Source organism: Buteo buteo, chromosome 4 (assembly GCF_964188355.1).
Source record: "Buteo buteo chromosome 4, bButBut1.hap1.1, whole genome shotgun sequence".
Classification (NCBI taxonomy): domain Eukaryota; kingdom Metazoa; phylum Chordata; class Aves; order Accipitriformes; family Accipitridae; genus Buteo; species Buteo buteo.
This window is the reverse complement of record NC_134174.1, coordinates 8558692-8584594: the sequence shown is the minus strand read 5'-3', so window position 1 is coordinate 8584594 and position 25903 is coordinate 8558692. Positions and strand designations below refer to the sequence as shown.

Below are 25903 nucleotides of genomic sequence, written 5' to 3'. Positions count from 1 at the left end.
GGAGGAATTTAGGATATAGCATATGGTAGGGATGAGGGGAAAACCCTCCAGAGTTTTAGCCCAGCCATGTAGATTGTCCCATTTGCTAGTAAATGGCATTGACAAATAGCTAGGAGACCTAAGGTGCCTCAGCTCTCAATAAAGTTTCTCATTCCATCCTTATAAGTGGAAAATTGGAAAGTCTACAGCTGTTGGATAGACTGCCAGTGCCAACCATTGGTGCTGATATGGTGGAAGGTATCAGCAAAATTGTCATTGATATATGAACAATCATACTCGATTCACAAGTCATCTGGCTAAATGAAAGATTCAACTGCACTTCTTTTTGGAGTTTGAAACCTAGACAAACAGACTGAAGACACTTAGCCTAATAAGAATTCACCCCTGAACTCACAGCACAGGTGGAGCTACTCTGTGAGCTGCAAACAGAAAGCCTGCAGGAGACCAGAGCTGTCATGTGAATATAGCCCTGGATGAAAGCCAGGAAAGACAGATTTAGTTTTGGAGAGGATATCGGTGGGATACTGAACATAGAAAACGCAGACATCCTCTTTCTCGTTCGAGTTGCTTTCACAGAAACAGGAATGTGCACATCCTTAGTAAATAAGCAAACTTGCACCAAGAAATACTGGATTTGTGCAATCAACTTTTTACAGGCACAGAAATAGTCTGCCAGAACTGATTATTCAGACTAAGAGGCAAGGGTATTTTCAACAAGAGCAGCACAGCTGCCATTTAACACAAGTGAGGTGCTTTTACTGAGGGAAGTGCTGACAGTGTCCCCCAAGAGCAGATGTAGCTCTCCCCTGTGGACCTTTCCTGGAGGAAAGAAAAGGGGCTCCAGAGTGCCAAGTGAAGGTGTTTTACAAGCCGAGTGCTGCTGGCTAAGGTTCACATAGGGAAGTGCTGATAGAAACCTTCTGACGCAGACATGGAAACCTTTCTCCTTCTCCCTGTTTCTGTTTATTTTTCATTTCGATATTTGGATCGCTTCTACACCTAGGCTCTACATCTATTTCCACCAGGGATCCAAAGCATATAGGACGGGAGTGTCCGTATTTTTAATATTAACAGAACACCTAGAATAATACAAACCTGTCTGTAGCTGGAGTTAAAACATTAAATACAAATGAAAAATTAAAGAATTGCAACTTGATCAACAGGTACTTTTTTTTGAAACATCCCAGAAGCATGCTTTTAGTAGAAGAGGATACTGCAAAACCAAGTTGGCATGGTCAGTGTAGGGAAATCACTTCTGGTAGGAAATGGCAAATCTTGACTCTGGGGTGCTACCTTCACCATGGTTACGGGGAGGAATATGGGCTATATCAGCCTGGAATAGGTACAAAATATTTGTATATGTAGTCGTGAGTTATGCAAGCTGCAGAGAAAGCACGTGGGAGGTGCACGCCAGAGATAACAGGAGAGAAGCTGAGTTGCTAGCCCATCTTTGCTAGCTGCTTTAAAATAACCTCCCTTCTTCGCACCGAGCTGTCTGTTCAGTGTCACCATAGTGACGCTGCTCACCAGCCACCCAAATCCGACTCACAGCTTCCTTCAGGAGTCCCACCGCCGAGAAGCCGTTGCTGCTGGAAGCATCCCTCCATCCCTCCATCCCTCCATCCCTCCCTCCCAGCCCCAAGAGGAAACCTCCCCTGCCAAACCAGCTTTCCCATTAATGCCCCCACTCACCGACCTGCGCTCAGCACCCTTGTTCCTTGCCCACTACATGGGCAGCAGCGCACAGGCTACCGAGTCTGCAGGAGAGAAGCACATTTGACACCCAAAACTGTGTCTTTGGTAACTGTCTCCCGTTTATAAACAAAGGGTGTGAACACGTCAAATAGGATGACCATGTTCTCCTGGAAAGCAGGGCTCTGCATGCGTGGTGTCTCCCTACAGTCTCAAAGCCTCTGTGAAAAGTTCAGAGCTTCACAGGGATTGCCGTGGGAAGGCTGAGGCGATGGGTGTCGGTGGGTGGCCCCCACCCATGGGCACCCCTTACCAAGCAGCGTGTCCCCAGATGGAGCAGGATCATGGGGCTGAGTCACCTGTGTTCTCCAGCCCAGGTGGGGTTCCCACCATCTCCTCCCTTCATATCCCTGGACACCTCCAGACTGGGGCTCTCCACACAAAGTGGCACAGAAGAAGCGGAGAAACGGTCATGCCTATACCCAATCTTCACCTTCTCTGACCGCTCCTTGACTTCTGCCGGGACTGATCCTCTGCTGTGCCATGACTGATTTCGGTTTCCCTCAGCACGGCCACTGTAACAAGCTTAAGTGATAAAATATAGAAATCCTTTGCATTCTTTGCAGGGAGAATCAGTTCTCTCTATACCGTCATTCATTTTACATATATGCTTTTTACGTACTATGTTGAAGTAATTTTCGGTACCTTTCTAGCCTTTATTGCTGACGTATCCCTGATCCCTGAGACACAGATGCGATGCAAGGTGGGGGCTGATGCCGTTTGCAGAAACCAGCACCTATGAAGGAGTCAGGGGATGAGAACAGACTCCTTGCTGTTCAGGGTAAATCCACCGTAGCTCTAGGCATGTTCCAGGTAGGTTTTAGAAAACCGTATACAGGACCCCATTTACAAGCCTTTTTTTCGGCAAACTTAGTCGTTCTTGGTAGTGTTGAAGGGCTGTTGAAAACAGGCTGGTTTTAATATGACCTTATAAAAGACTCACATAAAAGCCAGAGGGAGCAATGGGAAACAAGGGAGGTCTATCATTAAGGTATCAGAGGAGCCCTGGAAAAGATCAAAGTTTGATTCTTGGCTGTGCTGATGACCTCAGGTAAATCATTCAGGAACAGGCTTGGAAGAGACGCCAGCTTGCTTGGGAAGTTTTTCAGAGTCAGTGCCTCGGTGGGAACCAGGGGGTGCAGGGCACAGTTGGAAGCATGTTCTTCAAGTCCTAAAGGGAAGCAGAGACCTTTTCGAAGTGTGATAGTGATTGTGAGTGCCGAGCAAATCAAAATCTGAACTTAGACTCTTCTGAGAATCTCGTTTCATCTTTCTGTGCCTCTTTTTCCCCAAGTGTGAAACAGGGAAAATAAATATTTTACCAGTGTTGTCAGGATAAATGTATGAATATTTGCTGAGATACAGTGGTGACAGAAGCTACAGAAGTAAATAGAATGGATATTGCATTAAAAAAAATCCCAAGTCCCATTTTTATCCAAACAGTGGATTAGTGATGAGAACAATGGAAGTCGATTCAACTGAATTATTAACCACACAACCATTTAGTTGGCAAATGCTACCTTTTTGTCTGATAATTATTTCCAGTGGGATAATATCACCATTTTATATGGCCCGTATACACTTGAATAATATTTGGTAAATTATAGTACTCAGTCTGACACAGAAAGTACTGCTGAGTACAGTTACTTCATTACTCCTCCTAACATTACCAGCAAATATATTTGCTGAACCTGGTTAATAAACCACAGGTGATCAACAGACTAGCTTACTTATGGATCACTGAGGGATGATGAAGCTTGTTTTCCATTGACATATCACTTCTATCTGAATGGAAAATTCTGCTGAGATAGCCTGCAGCTCAGACTACACACATTACTAGGACAGCAGAGAAAGACCTTTAACGGTGCATCTGACATATTATTGATTTACGAAAGAACAATGTTGGACTAAATATGAATAAAAAGCTATCCTTTCACACAATTTGGTACAGCAACATTGAAATCCTACTAGGATAAACAACTGCCTTGCAATCAGTGTGCTCATCCATCATTCAGTGTTAAATCTTAATTGTTGCTTATTTCAATTTCTTTGTGTTAAGTGTTTCTAAATTATAAATAACCCTGCAACTTTAATAATAATGTATTATCTGTTAAGGAAAAGGTAAGTACAGAAATAAATTATTAAAGTGATCTATTTAAATATTACCATATTTGATTTATCTGAGGATTTGGAGATCAAGGCAGTCACTTTGTCATATTTGAAGAGATATTGACAAGGAGACTATGGACAAATCATGCATCTATGTTGCATAAACAGACTTTGTGTATGTGTATTTAGTTACAAAATTGTTACAACATGGTCTTCACTCCGAGGCTTGATTCTTCTTCTTTTAAGGTCATTCGTAAACTATCTTGACCTTACTGAGAGTAAAATCATATCCTAAGTACATACATCACTGCTCTGTTCTCCCTTTGATCTGAGCATTGAACTGTGATTAACATTAAAGAGAGTAAGTCCAGCCGTAAGCATTTTCATGCCCTAAGCAAGCATCAACTACAAGACTCCTCCTTGTCATGTCTCTTCTTTTTCTCTTTCATGTCTCTTCTATTTTATTTTTTTTAACTTAATTTGCTTGCAAGAGAATCTTTCGTGCCTTAAGGAGCGATGGTTCTGTGATTAAGTCATTTTATGGAAAGCCAGGTTCAATTTCCAGGCCTTCCACTTAATAACTACCCTTGGTGGGTCACTCAGTAAAGTGCCTTGCAGAACTGCAGTGCTAATAACTAAATGCACCACGGACCATCCTCTGTTGTTGACGCCAACCAGCATGAAACACATCAAAACTGTTTATTGGGTATGGTCTCTGGTGTCTGCTTGTCCATGAACCATGTCCAGGCACTGTTTGGAAGAGCACTAGTTGCCCTGACTCAACACCGTCCCTGGGAGCATGTTAGCAGTTAAATGGTATGACATGGACTTGATTGCTTTTCTATTACGGACACAGCCTTCAGTTCCCGCCTGGTAAAACAGAGCTTCTCCTGTGTTTCAAATATTTCTCACAGCCCAAAAATGGAGGGAAAGCCCCAGGAGGTTTCTCCCATCCTCTCATTGCCTGCACTAGGTGAGCAGGCTAGTAAAGGAAGGCAGGGCAGGTGGACTTCAGCTAAAGAGTGGATCTGAAGGTCAAATGCTGAGTTCAGCAAAAATTAACAGCAAGGAGATAACACTGTGACAGCGCTATAGCTGAAGGAATAGTAAGTAGAATGCAGTCAACAAAAATAAATAAAAAGAAAAATTTGTTAAGGGCTGGAAGTAGCTGGAGGCACAGTGAATAGAATACATAAGACTCTGAGTCCAGAAGAGAGAGAGGAAGGAATAAGAGAGGATGGTGTAAGAAAAATGTCAGAAGTGTTCTCTGCCCTTGCAAAACATAAAATACTGTTGAGCACTGTGGTCAACATCAGATATCTTGCCCCATATGTCTGTGGTCTTTGTGCATAACTGTAGATGCTTAGCCTGTAATCAGTTATGAAGCAAATGGAATAAGGTGCTCTATGAGAACACAAGATGAATATATTTCTTACTTTCTATGCTATCCAGCAATCACTTAACACCGCTCTTGAATGTTTTATCGATCAAAGTTTTGTAACAGCTCACATCTCCTTTTGCCTTTTCTAATTTCTTCCATCTCTTCTTTAGAGGTCCAGTGGAAAGACTTGTTGGCTTGCTCTTCGCTGGCTTGTGAGACAGCACTTCAAATTTGGCAATGGATCAGAAGGACTGAAGAGCACTTTTGCTCCCACCAATGTTTCTTAGAGCTGCTAAAACAGGACCAATGAAGATGTTCACCAGACTCCAAGTCCTTGCGCTAGCTTTATTTTCCAAAGGAGTTTTCCTTTCCCTAAGTGACCACAGTTTTGTAAGGAAGGAAATTAAGATAGAAGGAGACCTGGTCTTAGGTGGTTTATTCCCAATCAATGAAAAAGGCACTGGGATAGAAGAATGTGGGAGAATCAATGAAGACCGAGGCATCCAGCGCTTGGAGGCCATGCTGTTTGCCATTGATGAAATCAACAGAGACAACTACTTGCTTCCAGGAATTAAGCTTGGAGTTCACATCTTGGACACGTGTTCCAGGGATACATATGCCTTAGAACAGTCTTTGGAGTTTGTCAGGGCATCTTTGACTAAAGTGGATGAAACAGAGTATATGTGCCCTGATGGCTCATATGCCATCCAAGAGAATTTACCATTACTCATTGCAGGAGTCATAGGCGGTTCCTATAGCAGCGTCTCCATACAGGTAAGTCACAGGAGCCCCATCAGGTGAGAATCATTCGTCTGCAATTCCTCTGAGAGAACTACTGCTTACCTGAGTTTGTCAATAAAGCAAGTCATAGCTTAATCACTTTACCCTAGGGGTCAAATCTAGCATATACTTTTTACTGAATTTATATTAGTTTGATTCACTCTTTAAAACACTTGCTGTAGTTTAAATCTCTGGCAGATGTCCACTTCCTCTAGTTATGGTGTATCCTGAGCGCATCTGAAGTTTCCAAAATTCTTAGTATTTATTTTGAACTTTGCATTTCATGAGACTTTTGAACTCTAAGTTCAAATCTCTGCTTTCACATCAATAATGAATTATACCACCTATATTTCTGAATATATGTATGCTGTGTGTACATAACATTTGTCATTTAAACAATAGAGATCAAAACTGAAAGAAGAAATCCTCATCTTACTTCCAGGCTGAAATAAAATGAAAATGGCATACTAGCCAGAAACTTAAATTACACCTGACCATATGATTGCAAGCTTTTAGTATCTAATTAAGCACACCAAAGCCAATGAAAATTATTCTGCTGATCTCAGTGAGAAAGGTCTCAAATATCCCATGCAGGCAGTACAGTTTCTGAACGGATTCTAAATTTGCTGTCTTTCCTTTTATTTCCATATATAGTTCATACTAAGTTTTTGCCAAGAAATGTTGCCTGGCAAAGTGCAGTGTAAGCACTGTCAGAAGTCCAGCACAGAAGACAGATGCCCTCAGTATATCTTGCTCCCTCCTTCTGGCACATTGTAACTGCAGTTTTTGGTTGTGCAATATTGGTTCCAAATAGGGTCTCACTAGGGTGGTGGAGACTATTTAATGGCTTCCAAAGGTGTAAAGTTGCAGGTGGGTTAAATGTTCCATATATCCTTCCAACTATGGTTTTATTGCATGCTTGGTTTCAGTTGCAAGGGGCTAAACATGATGTTGATTCCTTTTGGTCTTGGCTTCCCATTTTTCATAAATTCATGATAAAACTTTAAGTCCTTGGCATTTTTTTTTTCCATTAAATGAACATGAAGAACATATAGGCCCTCTTTTTTAGCAGAAATTCTGTATTTCTCCTCTCCAGACCAGGTACTCTTATGGCAGTGCAGCCTTGGATGTTCTAAAGTTCCTCACCACTGCCAGTGTGCACTATCCATGAGCAAAAATGTCCCCTAGCTTCACTGAAGCTGCCAAATCTACACATATTTCATTATTTTGGGTTAAATTAAATAAACCAGTCCATATCACTCATAACCACAAATGAGTGGTGTCTTAAGCCCAGATTTAGGCAGGCTAAGACCCTATATCTAGTATTTCCTAGTGGTCAGTTCCAGGTTTCCAAAGGCACTGTGCCTTGACAGTGCTGGACCACTATGAGCAATATGTTTTCCCAAACTGAGTACAGGCCATAATTTCTGCATCGGTGTCAAAGGAGAAAAATGTTCTTCTGTACCACAGACCATCCCAGCAGTGACAGAAAGCCCACAGAGCTTCATTTACCTGTTTCATAAACAGGCCAAGAGTTCATCCAATGCTCATTTCAGTCAGAATTACACTGGGGAACTGGCTACTGCTCTTGTCAAGGCATTAAATCCCACCAGCTTGGGAGCATGGCCAGTTTCCATAAGACATGCATGAGCACAGAAGCAGCATTTCAACAAATTGTATTTTATTCCCTTTTGTGTTCCAGTGTGTGGCTTTCCTGTGTATTCACAGTAGGGAATACATGGGCAAATGGCTACCCATAGCACAGGGGAATAGTTTCTGCAGAGCAGAACCTCAGCCATCTCTCATACTAGGAGTGGTTTTGTCCCTCTCTGGACCAGCTAATACAGCAGAGATCTATCTTTCACCAGTTATGTGGGTCTGATCACTTGGAGCACAAAGAACAAGTAAGTTCCAGGGCTGGAAAAGAGACATCTGAAGAGGAGAAATGATAGCTACAAAACCTTGGGCAACACAAACTGCTAAGGAAATCATTATTAATTGTTTCTTCCAATCAGACAAAGGGTATATCAAATTAAACCAGCGAATGGCAGGTTGTTGTGGATGCTAAAAACTGAGTTCAAGAAGTGACTAGAAAAAATCAGGAAATTCTGTATAGATGCTATCTCTGGCTCAGAAATTCCCAGAGCTGCAAGTATCCCAAGGCTGGTAAAATATTCTGAAACGTCATATGCTTGCCCTATCCCACTGGTGGAGAGGTGGCAGTGGTTTTGCTGTACCTAGTCTTTTGTGGTCAGTGTGTTTCTCAGTCCACCCTAAATTCAAGTCTGTCCAATGGACATGAAGACATGAAGTAGCCCCAAAGGCACATTCATAAAAGTAGTTACAGCTGAGGAAATTGTACAGATATTTCCTTCCCTCCCAGAAACCCTGAGGCAGTCACGCCACACTCCTAAAATGGCCTGGGGCCTCTAGCACAACATCTGTCAATCTGTTCCTTTGAAGCCAGTCTCTGGTGATCACTGACATACGCTTAAATCCTTATCTGAGGCAGCAGATTGGATGCAGCACACAATGAATATACATAGTATATACAGATGCTTCATATTCCAAAAGCTTGGGTTTGGAGCAGCTGTCAGAGAGAAATCGGAAGTCCTGTTAAGAGACTTTCTCATTCAGTACATGTGAAAAATAGCAATATAGCTCTGTGCATATCTGTATGTCACCCAATTTTCAAAACTTATGAGGCGTGATGAAACAATAATTATATCTAATATTACTCTATGATCTATACAGCTTGCCTATAGTAGCCAATTGTTGTTCAAACGTAATACCTTTCTTACATAGTTCTTCAGAAAAATAAAGAGATAGGTTCACAAACCATTCAATGTGTCATCAAGCACTTTCCAGCTAGAAGGGAAGTATTCAGTTGATTGCTTTCCCTTGACATAGATTGTGTTGGCCTTCCTTCAGGCCCTCTTTTCTAGCTTTCCTCTAGATTTCACACTATCTAGAAAAGATGTAATTAAGCCATTCACTCCTGCTCATCTTGTTAAGATAATCAGTCATGACTTCTGTTTCAAAAGAAAATCCTTGTCAAGAATACTAGACATTGCAGACTCAAGCCTGAAGATAGAAGGACTTCAAAGCATTAGAGCTGTGCATTTTGGTGCTGTGCCAGAAGGAGAGACTACCAAATGTCAGAGACAGTCACCTGTACAGAGTAGCTCCTGTAGCAACTGGAATCGCACCACCACTGAATGGCAAACCACTTCAGCAGGTGTGTGTGCAAGGCTGAGCACCCCATTCCCCACGCTTTCCAACAGCACTCGGTGCTGGATGCTTCCAGATGTAGTCCTGTCAAGCATTTCTCTTTTGCCTGAGAGCTGTAAACATCGTAAAGTCCACAGCGCAGTTTCTTAGCCTTAAAATAAACCATGCTGAGCTCCTCAGACAAGAAATTATTTCTGCCTTTTTTTTTTTCCTCCTGTGAATTTTCTGTTGTATTTCAATACTTTTTCTTCCCCTCCTTTCAACCTCCCTCTCCAGATTTTTGTCTGGACAGCTGTCTGCCAAATCACTTCATGATGCTCCTGCTGTCAGATTTCTGCTTCTTTCATTATCCTTCCACCAAGGAAAAAAGAATTTGCTGGTAAATCAGCAATGAACACCTTCCCCACTGAGTCAGTATGCGCGATAGGCACTTTTTACAGAGACTAAAAACAACAAGAGAATGCAGAATGCTTAATTATTTTCTGGTCAGACTAGGCTATTATCGTTAATGATGATCTGGATAATTAGTTTTTAGATGTTGTGTTTAAATTAGCAGTGAGCCCAATCTGCACAGCATTTGATCCCTCAAAACCCAAGCCAAGATTCTCAGTCAATGGAAGGGCTCATGTAAAAAAAGCTGGTTTTGTGAAATAAAATTCTGACCTGAGCTGAATCTAGGATCAGAAAGTGAATTCTCCAAAGTTTGGAGGACTTTATTTGGGGTTCATGGCTTTTCATTTGAGTCACTTTATCCACTCTCTCCTAGTTTACAACAGAAATTTCAAACGTATTTTCCTTGGAGATGTTCAATGACATTGTAAAAAGGATAAGAAAAAAGCACTGTTCATTTGCACAGAGGAGCACCTGCATAGCTAATCCAAATGCCATGTTTAAAATACTTAGGTCAGCTCTGTCAGGAATATGCATGTGTAAGCAGGAATACGACAGTTCAAGTGCTGGATTCGTTCTTCTCTGTTTCTGAAAACTGGACCCATCTTCTGAGAATGGAGATTGGGGTCCATTCCCTGCAGTCAACTTTTAGAAACATTAAGACATTCCCTTAGGCTGGCTGGGCTTTGCATTTCCATATATACTATGTTCATGTTGATGTAGGGCTTTAGCCCTGTGTGAAGTTTTCTTTATGCTACCAACCCACAAGACCTCCAGATCACGGCCATGAAAGTTATTCCCAAGTTAAACCCTCATCCAGAAAAAATGGCAGAATATAAACCAGTATTTAGCTGTCTTCTCTTCAGTTTTTTGCTGTATCTCAAGTAAACTGGAGAAGGTTTAAAGGTACGTTGCTGCTATCACAAAAACTGAGGCCTCTCCCCTAAGTGAGTGACCATCTGGCATGAAATTCAGAATATGTACTCATTTATCCTGGCTGTCATTTCTTCTTAGCCACACAAGTCTGCCAAGAGCTCATGGAGCCTGAAAGCTAATCACCTCCTTTTCCTTCCTCCAAGAATAAACCATCTTCCAACCAGACTCTTAACAATAGCTTGTGACTTCCATAACCACTGAAAATAGTGCAAAATCCTTAGAAGAACTACATGTAAAAGAAGAAAACCCAACATAACCTATGGGGTTCTGTCCCCCTGTGCATGGACCCAGCAGGGATGTGAGCAGGAGAAACGTGCAGGGGGCTGCAGGGGTTCACCAGGGACCACAGACCGTCTATGCCATTTGTGCCGTGCTTATTATAGAGGACCTTTGCATTCAGCTGTGCAACGACAGCCTCTGGTGATTTTGTGCTTGTAAACTAAACCAGATCCTTATTAACAGCTCTATTCTGTGAGATGGGCCACCTACCGCTAGCATTTAAGCTACACATGCACTTGCTGACTTCCTGGTGCCTCCCTTAAACTCTTTCCATCTTTTATCTCTGTTCTTCCTCACCCTCCACTACGTCTCAGCCAGATCCTTGCTGTTCGTTCCTCTCTTTGTTTCTATTCCACATTCAGAGACTGAACAGCCACTAGGCTGAGATTTTCAAAGTGCCCAGGCAGCACTGGACATGTCTTTCCTAGTGATTTCAAAGGGATGTGAGTACTTCTCTCTGGGTGGCTTCTTTGAAAAATCCCAAAGTAACTGATTCTTTTGCAGTCTTTTTAATTTGGGTTTGGGATATTTTTTTTTTATTTTTTTTTCTCCTGTGTGAGCATTTTCTCCTTTTGCCAGGGGAAAATGATGCGATTTTACAGGAATAGGTAAGTAACCCGTGAGATCACAGGTAAGAAAGAAGGAGCCCTGCCATGTTACAAGTGGGAAAGGATGCAACTACAAGACAAAGTGGCCAAAAAATAGGAACAAGTTAGGGACATCCTGACATCACCCACACTCATTTTGTCCCTTCTGACTAGGACTTATGCATCAGTTAATGAGTCTCAAAAAATCATATTTATCCATTATAGCTCTTTTAACTCCAGAAGTCATTTCATGCTTTTAGAGCCATCAACCCCAGTTTTAGTCCCTTTTCTCATCATGTGTAAATGTGACATGAGTCACTCACAGCCAGGTTTACCAGGTCTCAGAGAAGAGTTACACTCCTTGTGCAAAGCAAGGTCTTCTGCACAGATCTCTTCTCAGTGTGCCAGCTTAGTGCTTAGCTTACTTCACTTCAACAGTTAATGCTGTATGGAGGCAGAGTGCATATGCAACAGCTCACTGTGCTATCCCCTGCAGGAAAAAAGAAAAAAAGATTTCCAAACAGTTCTTCTCTCCAAGTACAATATTTCTCTGCATGTCCTTCTTGGTTTATTTTTGATTACACAGGACACACATATAAAAAGAAATTCCTGGGTCCTCCGCAGAAATCCTAGATGTTATTCTGACAATATTCCCTATTTCTGATGTTCATTTCACAGATGCAATTATTTCACTGTTCAACTACTGCTTCTCTGGATGTGACAACTATTGAGTCCGCTGCAAATCTTTAGCTATATTTTTCCAGCTTCATTGCCAAAATTTTCAGGAGAAGAGCAAGACTAAAAACAATGTTGACTTCTCCCCACCCCCTGCTAACAAAAAATGCCAGACATTTTTATTTGTTTGGTAACATATGGTTTTTACCTGAGTTACATTTTGGAAGGAATTTTGTTAAGGAACAACACTCACTAACAAGTAAACAGCCCTCTTAATACCAAAGAGAGGGAAAGCTGATGGAAACCACTGCTTCAGTCCTGCAATGTGCCAGACGGTTACACAGGAGTACAAGCCAGGTGGGGACTCCTAAATAACTTCACTGCTCCTGGCTTAATTCCTTGCAACTGACCTTTAGTGATTAAAAGGACTGGGATGTCGGCATTGTTGATGCATTCTTGGGGTCAGAGCTTGAATTCCAGCTGAAGCCAAATGGGCATTTTCGGTTGCAGGTGTTGACATAGCCCCCATGTAGAGACTGTCTTCCATAGTGCTTATTATAATACCCCAGACAGAACACCCACAGTTTTAAAATGGGCTACGGAAAGAGGACGTTCCAGACTGACAGAGGTATTTCAATTCTGGAACCAGTAAGGAACTTCAACTCCTGATTTCCCTTTGAAAAAACAAATCAGAGTTTGGAGTGAAGCATTTTCCTGGGTCTGAGCTGAGCAGCTGCATTGGCATTACTGACATCTCCACCTCCCAAATACTCCCAAATCATGTGAGTATGTCAGAAGTGCCCAAGCTAAGTCACACTGGGACACACTGTCCCCAAGGTGAGAGCTATGCTTTTGAGCCTACTGACTCCCAAGAGGACAAGGAAAGTTATGGTGGAGCCTAACTCTTCAGTATTGGTCATCTTTATTGTCAACAATGCAATCTGGCAGCACTGTGGGCTCACAGCATGCTGGGCAGTATCTACAGAAGCACAGCCAGTAGATAGATGGAAATTACTATTTCTATCTATTCTGTTTATTTCTATTTATTCTATCCTTATTGGACTACATCTGGAATACTATGTCCAGCTTTAGGTCCCCCAATAAAAGAAAGATTTAATAAATACAGAGATGATTGTGAGGAGGAGAGTCTGGAGAACATACCCTACAGGAAGAGATGGAGGGAACTGGGTGTGTTCAGACTGGAGAAGAGAGGGTTTGGTGGGAACCTACTATCAGCTTTTCAGTATTATGCATTGGTTCTCAAGAAGACAAAGCAGGTGTCTTTACTGAGATACATGACAGGAGGATGGAAGAAAATGGTTAGTAGTTGAACAAAGGGAGGTTCTAACTTGACATAAAATGTACAAGCTGGGAGCTAGGAGCACAGGCCAGTGTAGGCAGTTGACTAGAGACAGGTACCTGATTTATTCTCTACTTTAGTTTTATGCCCACCACTTATCACATACCCACATTCCAGCCCATTCAGAACCAACGTTTCTTTCCTGCTTTTCTAAAATGACACATTCTGCTAAAATTTGTTTAAAATACTTTTAGATTTAAGAAAAAATAAAAAGCCAAATAAGCAAAAAAAAGAAAAAAATAATTATTGGAGCAAATGCTTTAGCTGCAGTTTGACCTGCAGCTGCCCAGATAATAACAAAAAACCCACACTGTAGATTACCATCATTTAGGAACTAGATACAGCATACACTGGCAGCAGCACACATTTCTTCAAAGCAAAAGCTCAACTCCTGTGCTATAGAAATAACCTACACGTTAGAAAATCCTTGGGACATGGCTTTGCCATGGTCTCACTGTGGGAATCTAGGCAAGCAACTTACCCTCATGAACAGAAAGACTTTTTCAGGTGACCAAAGGCAGCAACTGGATTTTCATGAGGACAGATTGCAGTTCAGAGACAGGGATTTCTACAGTTTCTTAACAGACACAAACCTCCTTTACCTCAATCCCATTCTGCTCAGCAGCCTAATTTACTGTCTGTTCAAAACAGCCACAGGAGCTCTTGCCTGTCTCAAAGGAGCTCTGTGAAATCAGATTCATTAAGCCGTGTTAAGTGCCATGAGATTCTCGCATGGTAAAATTTTAGAAGTGCAGAGAGCACTGTCATCTAACAAGGGGCCCCCTCTGTCCAACAAATGTGTGGTACACACTTGTGTATTATGTTGGAGAAACCCTATCTGTTCTAACAGTTGTGAGATTTTTTTTTTCCAAAGTGTTTCCTGTGCTCCCCAGCCCTGTAACACATTCAAACAAGCCATGTAACAGCCTCTAGGCTGTTAAGGGAAATTTTAACCAAAAACATCAGAATAAATCCTGCTGCCAGCGAAGAAATTCCTACAGGGGACAGGCAAAATGCTTGACGGGATTCAATAAATCCATATACGAGATTCTGAGACATATAGGTGTTACCTGCCTCACCCCATCTATCATCAGGACCCTTGAATGGCCAGAAGTATACTCAGAAACCAGATTCCCATGTTTAAATTAGCTGTACCTAATTCACTGCTCCTTGCAGAAAGGTATTAGGAAGCCATTTTCAGTGTTACAAACTGCAGCTCCTTATGCATCACCCACCACCCTCGCAGCTGGGCGAGAGCCGGGTTCGCTTGGGAAATGGACAATTTAGCACAGGACGGTGGCTACACTAATAAACCCAGCAGTGGGAGGGCAAATAAAGGTCTCCTGTCACTCTGGAAGCCGACTATCTGGACACACTTTGTTCACTGAGAGCTGTGCGAAGCAGTTGGTTTAGGTTGCAGATACAGAACATCCAGTCTTATTTTCAAAGGTGCAGCATATCTGCAAAACCCACTGGTTTTGACAGCAAAAAAAACCAGGCTACTACTGCTACTTAAGTGCCAACATATGGATTTCAGGCTCTAATTGCATGCACCATGGCTTGATTAAATTGCTGCCTGGAGCTTTGCCAAAATAGATTATTTCACTTAGTAAAAGCTGGATCTACACTGCAATTTTGACGCTGTAGCACACATGCCAAGGCAGCATGGAGCTGCAGTGTAGGTATGCCCCAGGTGGGTCAATCTCAGTGCTCATAACTCTGGTTCACATTGCACCGTCCTCTACTACACCGAGACACTGCAGAATACACAAAGCCTTAGACATCAGCTCCTCTCCAGAACCTGCTACCTGTGCCCTTACCTTGTTGCTCCTTTAATCAGGACCTGATTTTCGGAATCAGATGTTCAGATCAGCATGGAAATGGCTGGAAAAAGGGACCATTCTGAAACCGACTGCTTCAGCACAGCGCCGGAGACCTGAGCTCTTTTGAAAAATTAGTCCCTAAAATCAAGATGTTACAATATTCCAGAAAATCCCCAACTTCAGAATTTCCAGAAGAGTGTCCTGATCTGAATTAATAACAGATACAACTTCACTGAGCTTCACGATCAGTCACAGTTCTCAGGGATGATTGGGTCACTATCCTCTATGATTAATCAGTCCTTCTTATATTTTTGAATTTTTGGTCTGTGAAAAAGCTACCATCTGGACAGCTTTGCAGTGAAGAGCATTACAGCAAACAGCATTGCCACAGGAAAGCTTTCCCCTCCCTGTAGCACAAGAAGCAGAACTGCAGGCAGTTTGCACGGACCCTAGAAGTACAGTGACCTCCAAGGCTCAGGGCTCCCTTGTAAAATGGGGTTGTAGTTCTGTTTCCCTGCATATGGATAATCCTGCTGCTTAGACTAAAAGAAATAAAAAAAACAATAGAAAAGTTGCTATATTTATTAAGAGTATCTTTCTGTGAGCTGAAGGCTTGACTCCACACTGAATAGCACTGCTTTAGCTAGAAAATGGACTTCTATTTTAGCCAATTTTGGGAGGGGAAATGCAGAATGTTATGTGTGCATATCTTTATTATGGCTTAGCTCAAATAAAATAATTCCTGCTAGAATAAACTGAGACAAGAATAGCAGTTCCAGCCCACACGGTTCTGCAAGAAATATTCCGGAATAGCTACATGGAGGACATTCTTATTACCAAATCAAAGTGCTCTTTTTGAGTGAGGACACGTGAACCAAACCATGTGGATATGTGGGCCTGTCATCAAAAGTTACAAAGCCACGGAGGCTTAACGATGCTCAGAGCATCCATTGCAGCTTGGTGACAAAACAAGCCTCTCAGCCCGGTCCATTGCTTTAAGGCTGTTCGTTTAAATCACCACAATGGAAATTAAATGCCACATTTCCAGTATAAGGCAGTTTAATGCAAGTTACCACCTAGCAGGGTGGTTAGGGACCCATCAGCAGTTTCCTGAGGGACAGTAACTTGTTCAGCCACAGCACTTCGCGCCACCTGCCTACACCCACAGGCAAAACTGCGGGGCGTTAGCCAAAGCCCCCTGTCAGGATACTCCTTCCAAGCAGTGTAGAAGAGGCTTTATTTTGGTTTAAACTAAAATAAACTACCGTGAGTGGTTTATTTTATAAAGACATGTTTCAGCTCCCCAGATAGAGGCACCTAGAGACCTGAAATGCCCGGGCATCCCACCTGCTCTTCCCGGGTGCCCCAGAAGGACAGTAGGACACGGGTCTCCTTAGGTCCTCCACCATTTCTGGTGGCCCAGGTGGCTGCGAAAGGCACTGTGCATGTATGGTTCGACAGCAGTCCGGCCCAGACAAGAAATTACACCAGTTTACAGTGGGAGACGAGCCACAGAGAGACACCGGTCCAGTGTCTGCATTAAAGAACAGACAGAATCTAAATCTATAAAATCCCGAGAGATAAATGTTGCCAAAAAGCAATAAAATTCTTTTGGCTACTTCTACCAGACTGTCTATTTTGCTACTGACATCTGAGCCTCTAAAATTTGCCTTCTTCCACAACATTTTTTTCAAAACAGTCCTTTGCCTTTGAATTCTCACAGACATAGTCTGTGGTCAGAGAAACATTCAGGGAAAATGTGAAAAATTAATTGATTGGGCAATTTTTAGGAAGTTTCCCTTAGGAATCTTAACCACACTATTGCTTTTCAGATGGTTTTTTCAGGCTGTACTCCAAGATCAGCTTTAAATTTAATTTACTGGACACATCTTCCACTCACTAAGAGCAAACTCCAAAGTCTTCCCTTTGTCATTTAAGAAGCAATCACAGGAAAAAAATGGCATAACCTTTCTTCATTTCTTTCCAGATATCATCAGGAGCTACACTTCTATGAGAGTAACACAGTAGATTTGGGAATATTTAAGCAAGGGACATAGCAACATATGAAAAAAACCCCCACAAAAAACAGGACTTTGGACAACATAAATCACACAAGAAGGGCAATTAGAGATTATTAAAAGTTTTTATTACTTATGAAAAGTTGTAGGTCAACATGACATTGTGCAGCACTTCAGGAGTACTAACATGCAACAAATATGCCATCTCAGGAGGACTGCAGCCAGAGCAGCTCAGAAGAAAGAGTTTTTTAAAAGAGTAAAAAGTAGGAGAGGTGCGGAATCAGAGCTTGAATAAGTGAGGTCAGAAAGTTCTGTGAAAGACCTGTACATGTATATCTGTGATATTTGCATAGAAGAGAAATTTATGTTGTCTTAGTACATTTGGTTATCAAATACAGTGAGTCTTGGAGCAGATGAATCACACTATGAATAGGAAAGGCATGCAAATCCCCAGACCTTAGTAAGGAGCACAGGCTGAGGCTGAAGTATATTGTCCATTTGTGTCAAATTCTGTGTTGGTTTACACAGACTCAGTTTAACAGAAATAAAAGGTCCATTACAGTCCCAGTAGAACCCTGGGAATTAATTGGGCCACAGAACAGCTATTCTGCATATACAGAGCGCACTGCTCTCACCAGAGTATGTTATCAACATCCTCTATCAACACCCTTAATCTGTGATTGTCAGAACACCTCTTACTGAAAAGCACTGTTTATGCCTTTCCCTAGATTTTTCTGTTCAGTTTTATAAATGCCACTCTTTAAAAACCTGTATTCTCCCCCTTGTCTCCAGGTGGCAAATTTGCTCAGACTGTTCCAGATCCCCCAGATAAGCTACGCCTCCACCAGTGCCAAGCTGAGCGACAAATCCCGCTACGACTACTTCGCGCGGACGGTGCCCCCTGACTTCTACCAAGCTAAAGCCATGGCTGAAATCTTACGGTACTTCAACTGGACTTACGTCTCAACGGTTGCTTCCGAAGGGGACTATGGGGAGACCGGGATCGAAGCCTTTGAGCAGGAAGCTCGCCTCCGCAACATCTGCATCGCCACCTCCGAGAAGGTGGGCCGGTCCAACATCAGGAAATCCTACGACGGGGTGATCAGAGAGCTGCTCCAGAAACCCAATGCCAGAGTGGTGGTGCTCTTCATGCGAGGCGACGACTCTCGGGAGCTCATCGCAGCTGCCAACCGCTTCAACGTTTCTTTTACCTGGATTGCCAGCGACGGATGGGGAGCGCAAGAGAGTATTGTCAAGGGCAATGAGCACATAGCTTCTGGGGCAATAACCTTGGAACTTGCTTCCCATCCAGTTAAAGAGTTTGACAAGTATTTCCAAAGCCTCAGCCCTTACAATAACAGACGGAACCCCTGGTTCAAGGACTTCTGGGAGCAAAAATTCCAGTGTAATCTCCAGAACCGAAAACCACATAAAAAGCCTTGTGACAAGCACTTCACCATCAACAGTTCCAACTACGAACAAGAATCCAAGATCATGTTTGTTGTGAACGCTGTGTATGCAATGGCCCATGCCTTGCATAAAATGCAGAGGACTCTGTGTCCAAACACCACCAAACTCTGTGATGCCATGAAGCATCTGGATGGCAGGAAGCTGTACAAAGATTATCTCCTGAAAGTAAACTTTACAGGTAATAACTTCTTTTCTGGTACATACAGAATGTCACTGTAATTAATGAAATGTTCATCAGTCACAATAAGAGCCAGCTGAATTCCCAGTAGCACCTATTATCACAGTTCAGACCAGGGTGGTACCCAGGCAAGGCCACTCTTGTCACAAGAAGGGAGAAAGAAGGACAGGAATCTTGGTGAGAACTCTAAAAAAACAGCTCAATGCTCCTCCTGTTTCCAGCAGAAGGAATTGTTGGAGATGAAAACAGCTGGTCTTGGAAATGTTACCCTCCATCCTCTAAACTTCCACACACCAACTTCCATTTCATTCCCAGCCAGTTTGGCTCCAGCTGGGCATGTCTGGAGGCCAATGGTCATTTCACCACCTGCTACACTAGGCAACCGCCTACCATGCCTATGCAAAGATTTAGCCTTCTCTTCCTTGTCTTGTTATGAATTTACATAATAGCTGGACCATGGTCAATGGCCAATGTCCTTGCAATAATAACATAATAATTCCTGTCATAGAACCAGATCAGTATAAAATACTTAAATATGTGGGATAGTACCATTACCTATGTTACAGAACTTTAGGCTTGATGACAAAGTATTAAAAATTAGATTAAACATGTGCAGGAGATTTGTGGAGAGAGAGTGGATGATCTGGCAATGATATGAGCAAACTTCATGGGGACTGGCTGTGCAGTACATGACTTCTCTGTGGTTTTGCCATCACATATGGCTGAGCTTAGGTTTGTTATTAATGTTACACCATAAAAAGGCTAAATAGATCTACAGAGGAAACAAGAGAAGTGTAGAGCATCATGTCTTTTTGTCGTTACATGTCTAACTTTCTTCTGAAACATCTAGGCTGAGATTGCATTTCTATGTATTATTAAACTGATATTCTCAGCTGACTGGGTTGATAGTAAGGAAACATCATGCTGTGCTTTGTATGAGAACTAGCTCCAAGAGGAATTGAAGGATAAATACGTGTATGATACAGCATGCGCAGTCCCAAGAGACCATCAATAATGGTACAACATTAATAACACTGGAAACTATGTGAAACTGTCAGATTAGAGCTTGAACTTTTCCCTTCTGTAGAGGTCTTCTCAGCATTTGATTCAGACCATCTCTAGATACTACTGACCACATCCCTAGTGCTTCTCTCACTCCCAGTGGGGTATGGCTGGTGTAGCCAAGTACTCCATTTTTGGGGGTACTTGTAGACATACTTCCCAGTGTATGCTGCAGAGCTCCTTAGGACCCCTGGTTTCCCAGTATCCTGCTAGCTGACTTGTTCAGAGCACATCAGGGATTCCTGCAGCCCATGTGCCTGGATTTCTTTACCACGGGAAATCAAGAAGGGGCAGATGGGACTGGTCACTTGCTGCATCTTAACTTATCTCTCAGGAGGGGATTCAGGAGGACCCAGGATCTTGGACATGTTCTGGTAATACAGATTCGGTCACAAAGCAAAAATAATGTGAGAGCGGTTGAAAGTTGAGATGCTTCAAAACTCTCACCTGAGTGTTTCATGCAATGCAGCTGAAGCCACATGCCTGGCCTGAGCAATACAATGCTTGTGTGTGTCATGCCATTTGGTCTGCTCCTAAAGATTGCTGCATCAGTAAGGATAGTCACATACCATGACATATACAAATGCATAGGCAATGTATACGTATCATACGTCTTGCTGTAATTGCATTTGATTTATTTATCAATTTCACAAGCAGCACGAGAATGAAACAACCTTTTAGTCTTTAGACCTATGGAAAATAAGAAGCATCATTTCTCCTCCCCCTCCACACAGCACTTAATACATAGAAACTATTTTCTCGTTTGCCTACACTTATCCTCAGAGATACTTGAATGTCTTCAAATTGTTGAAATCAAGTGTTTTTAGGAGCACAGCACTTCACAGAAGTTGGGTCCTGGCATACTGATCGCCAGGGATGGCGGTGGTGTGCAAGGTGCTTCTGCCCCTGCCAGGGAGACACTTCAGGACAGTAACAACCGACCCAAACGAGTAGGCACTTCAATAACTTAAACTTCAATTATTTTTAAACTTTTTTTGACACTCCAGGTATTTTTATGGGCTTAAATGTATACACTCTTAACAGAGACCATCTTTAGGCTGTCGCTAGACAATCTTGGTTCCAGTACATGATTCCTAATTGTTTTTCTATCATGCGGACATTTTTTGAGCACCCAAGCATTTTCCTACTCAACATTTAGGCGTAAAGTCAAAATAACCACAATTTTCTTTGACCAAAAGTCCAGGAAAATTTTCATTTAGATACAGACAGAAAAATTGATTTTAATTTTGACTGAAATATATTTTTTACTTTTTATGAATTGGAAGTTGAAGCTGTTCAAGCTGAAAAAAAAAAATTTAAAACCTGTCATTGTGTAATTTTGAAAACAGAAGGCTTTTTTTTGAGCCAAATTAATTTGTTTTAAAATCAACATGGAAATCTTTGAAACTCTGAAGAGCTTTATTTTCAGTTAATTCTCATTTCCAATCTAAAACATTAAAAAACCTGTCGAGTTCTTTTCCAATGGCTTTGTTCTGTATATATTGTTACTAGCTTACAGCATGATTTGCTCATCTCCTGTTTCTTTGTTATCAGTTCTTCCATTATAATGTGAATCCTTGTTTTAATGTCAGTGATTTTTTAAGCAGATGAGTGATTTTTATGTAGTGAGAGAATCAGCAAATCTCCTATGCCTTCCTCTTTCAGAAAGGTGTGAAATTTTAATACATACAAGTCTTGTCATTGATTTCTATGGGACCCAGAATTCGCCTTTGCTCTTTTCTGGTTGAAGACAGTCTCTGGGTGTTTTTTTTAATACAATGTCAGGACCCTGCTGTGTGGTACATTTGATCAATGATGCTCTCAAAATTTCCAGCTCCAAATCTGAGAACATATCCCCAGTGCAGAGAGAGGATGGCAGGGAAGCTACCAGCCCATCAGGTACACCGCAACCAAGTCAGGTTGGGAATTCTCTCTCTTCCTTAGCGTAGGTAGTGACCCACACCCACCAAAAGGAAGCAGGCAAGAAACAGAACAGTGATAACCGTATTCACACGCACACAAACAGCTATTTAAGCAATACCTCCTCTGCTGAAAAGCAGAGGTACAAATAGATGAGCCCTGCATGCATAAACCTGCAGCTTCCCATGAAAGAAATCTGACAAATGGCCCTGAATGTATTCTCCCAGTTTCCAGGAACAGGTGATGGTGCATTTCAAACACACCAGTCTGAGTAAATGATAAGGTGCATTTATGTGACTGGTGTGGGTCTGTGCAATTTTAGACACTTTCCCTGCGCACTTGAATTAGTTTTGGTCGGTCTCTGATTACAGTTAATGGAGGGGATCAGCACTTAGGGAGTGTGGTTCAGCCCACATGAGGTAGCCCATGTGAGATATGATTTCCCCTACATCTCTTACTATTGACTACAGATGGAGCACAGAGCAACTAAGATTCTCACTTGCCATTTAGCTGAAAGCCTGCAGTGAGACTCTCAGGCACAGCAATAATGGGATCTGTAGGGAAATACTCAGGGACCAGCTAACAGCAGGGCTGGAGTAGAGGACTGGTCAGGATTTGTGCACTCTCACGCTGCCACTGCTGCTGACGTGCTGTGTGACAGGTATTTCATTAATATCTCCAGGGCCCTAGTTATTTCTCCTTTTTCATTTAATTGAAATAACTCCATAGAACTGCAGTGTGGCATGAAGGCAGGGTGAGATTTCATTCCTTATTGTCTGTGAGATACACCGAGCACATAATTTTCTTGCAAGTCAGTAAGATGTATATGACAAATGTCATGATATCCTGAATCTTTTCAGTAAGGGAGAAAAGAGATGCCTGTGCCTGATTCCTACTTCCAGTAGCAGGATCTGAGAATGCAAAGCCCAGCCCCTGGATAAATACACTCACTCCATCTCAGTGCTTGTTTGGCCTTTCAAAGAGATATAGGCTGGTTCATCTTCTTGATCTTCCCATCCTCTGCATTCTCTCCTGAGGGCAGAAGTGCAGCACTTGATGTTCTGAATTGTGATGCTTTTCTGCTGATAAAGAGATGCTGGTTCAAGAGGCTGTTAGTTTGTATTACCAGAACAACAAAGAAGTGCTGAACAAAAATAAAGGGCTCCGTGGGAGAGAGCACAGAGTAAACTCACCTTCTCGCCAGCACCCAGACATTGCTTGGTGGAGGGCAGCGTGTGGAGGGGACTCTCAGGAGGGCTGTGAATCCAGGGATGAACCCCAACACGAGGCAGAGCTCCACATATCCAGAAGTCTTCCTCCCTCAGAGGGATGGAGGGGCCAGTGCAGCAACCAGCTCTGCTAACTGGTTTAGCTCCTTTAAGCCACCAGGATGACACAGAAAAGCAGTGTTATCGCCCACGGCGCTACTGCAAGCCTCACAACATTTGACATGTGCCAGGGCAGTGAACGTTAGCAGGGGCAGCGTGAAAGGGGTGTCCATCATTTGGGATAAAGTGGCAGAGTCTTGCACAGCTGTGCCCCAGATGTTGCTACCTAGTGTAGCTGCTCCTCTGGGGCGTTGTGCTCCAGGTTGGCCAGGGGTGAGGAGGGACAGCAGCAACATTCAAGGACCAGTATTATCTCCATCTGGCCCAGGGTTGCTGATCTGGCTGTGCAGGATGAGAGCCTTGTCACCCAGGACTGGGCTCCAGCTTTTCCCACTTCAGTTAGTAAGGCTGATGGTATTGCAAGACTAATTCTGCCGTGAGTCTAGCGTGGGAGCGTAGAGGCAGAGGGAGGTTGGATTTCGGGGTGTATGCATGTCCACCTGTCTTCTGCACCTTTCTGAATCTCCGCAGCAAATGGTAGGAGGATTTGGCTAAAGTAGTAATCCTGGAATACAGATCATTAAAGATTCTAGGCAACACATATGTTTATAGTACTCAGTGTCTTTTCCTACCCCTTTCTTTCTCCGCAGCTACAAGACTCACTGTCATGTCCCTCCCTGTATTAGGTTCAGAAATCCAGCTCTTCTACAGCAAAGCCTACATCATCAAATCTAGCTTATACTCGGCAAAATCCTCACCTGTGGCTAACCAGAATGACTACCCAAAATGAGAAAAGGGTTATAAGTCAGGTCTGATTTGTCTCCCTTCATCCCATGGACTCTATGACAAAACTTTTATTCCCACCTGGTCCTAAGTTTCTGTGTGGTTTATTTTCTTTCTTCCTCCCCACTCTGCCCCAGTCAACATTCAAATAACATGAAGCGGAAACACAAACTCACCTTTTCATTTACTCTTGCTGGTGGCTTCCATGGTGGCAACATACTTTCACAGATCATTTCCATCATAACTGTTCCACCTAAGTAGGAAAGAGCTTAAAAGTCATGGTCTGCAACAGTCAGATGTCACCTCACTTGCGAGCACAGCAGCATTGCATGGTCCCTGCTCTGGGATTTAGCCATAAATGTTTCCTGTCCTGCTACTCCATCATCTCACCCAACGAGCTCCTCCTCATCAGGTCAGATCCTTTTCATCTCCAGCACTCAAACAGTCAGCTGTAAGGTCCTCCTGGCCTTCCTTGTGATGCTTATTTGTAAAATAAACCAGAACACCGCTTTCAGCTGAAGGTAAAAATTTCATGGGCAGAAGGCATCTAATACCTTGTTAATCGTAAAAGTTTTAAAAGTGTAATTCATGATGGATTTGTGGCCAATAAAACGAAGGAAAATGTAGAGTGAATTCCCCAAGATATTTATTTAGAATATACATGAAAAAGATGTGTAAGTTTTATAGGAAAAATTACTGCCTTTTTCCTGGGACCACAAATGTATCATAGCATTTAAAACCTTGAAAGCAGCTAAGGGACAGTCTCTGAAAGTACACTTGAGACTTGCTATTCCAGAGCAGAGGAACAGTTGAACCTGCACAGTATTTTCCCATATTTCTCTCTGTATTAGTGTTACATTGGTATGTACACAGACAGAGCTCTAGCGAGATTTTGACAGCCTGGTTTTCCTGATGACACCCTCTACTTTCTTCTTCCTCCAACTGCCTCTTTGCAGACCTGGCTGCTGTGGGGATCTGCAGTTCCTTTCCTTGGGGCAAATCTACCTCTCCAAGAGGTTTCTGGGCAGAAATCTCTGCTAAGCCTTCCTGAAGCTTTTAATATGCGTATATATTAATATATTTGTTTATGTGTACTTTGTTTATGTGCATGCATATTTTCATACATATATATTTCATTGTGTATAATATAGATTGATAATTTAGAGAATTGTAAAGTTAAAGAATAAATCAGGTTGCAAGGGCCCTTAGGAGGTCTCTAGTCCAATATCCTGCTGAAACCAGGGGCAGCTGCGCAATCAGACCAAGTTGCTTAAAGCTTTATAGACATAAACTGGCAAAAATTAAAATATTATGGAACCTTTTCATCCTCTAGTTTAGGTTTGAGGTGTCACAATGGCAAACAATCCGATCTGTACTCTGGATGTGTTGTGTGTCACACACTGCACCGTGTAAACCAAATACTTGGGCTGGCAGCAGGACACAGACATCGTCATCTCTAGGGCACAACTTCCAAATAAAATTTTCATCAAAACTTCTCTTGCCATGATGGCAGGTCAGTGACCTACCTGTTAATGGTGTCTGTTATCTAGCCAGAGACCATCATAAAATGCTGCCTCTTCATGCTTTCATTTGGTACTAATTAACAGTAATTAGCCTGAGTGAGCAGGAGCAGAGGTTGAACTGTGTTCTTACCTCTTGAGATGAGCTCCGGCAGCAGAAATCAAGGTGTGCTGGACCACTGTTTCCCATCTAACTTGGGAGCAAGGTACTTCTGCCTGCTGCCACCACGCTTCTGCCTGACCTGGGTGCTGAGCTCCCATAGACAAAAAGATGGGAAATGCAGCATTAGCCAGACACAGAGCGGCAACAACTATTCTTCA

The 25903-nt window shown here is 42.5% G+C and overlaps 1 protein-coding gene across 1 annotated transcript in view; it reads left to right on the top strand.

The window, feature by feature from the left end:
• Positions 1–5523: 5523 nt before the first annotated feature.
• GRM3 (glutamate metabotropic receptor 3) overlaps positions 5524–25903 on the top strand; it is a 45001-nt gene continuing 24621 nt past the window's right edge. The window contains exons 1-2 of the mRNA XM_075026780.1: positions 5524–6016; positions 18114–18969. Of these exons, the coding sequence (XP_074882881.1) occupies positions 5549–6016; positions 18114–18969 (1324 nt within the window). The 5' untranslated portion in view covers positions 5524–5548. The remainder of the gene's footprint in view (positions 6017–18113; positions 18970–25903) is intronic.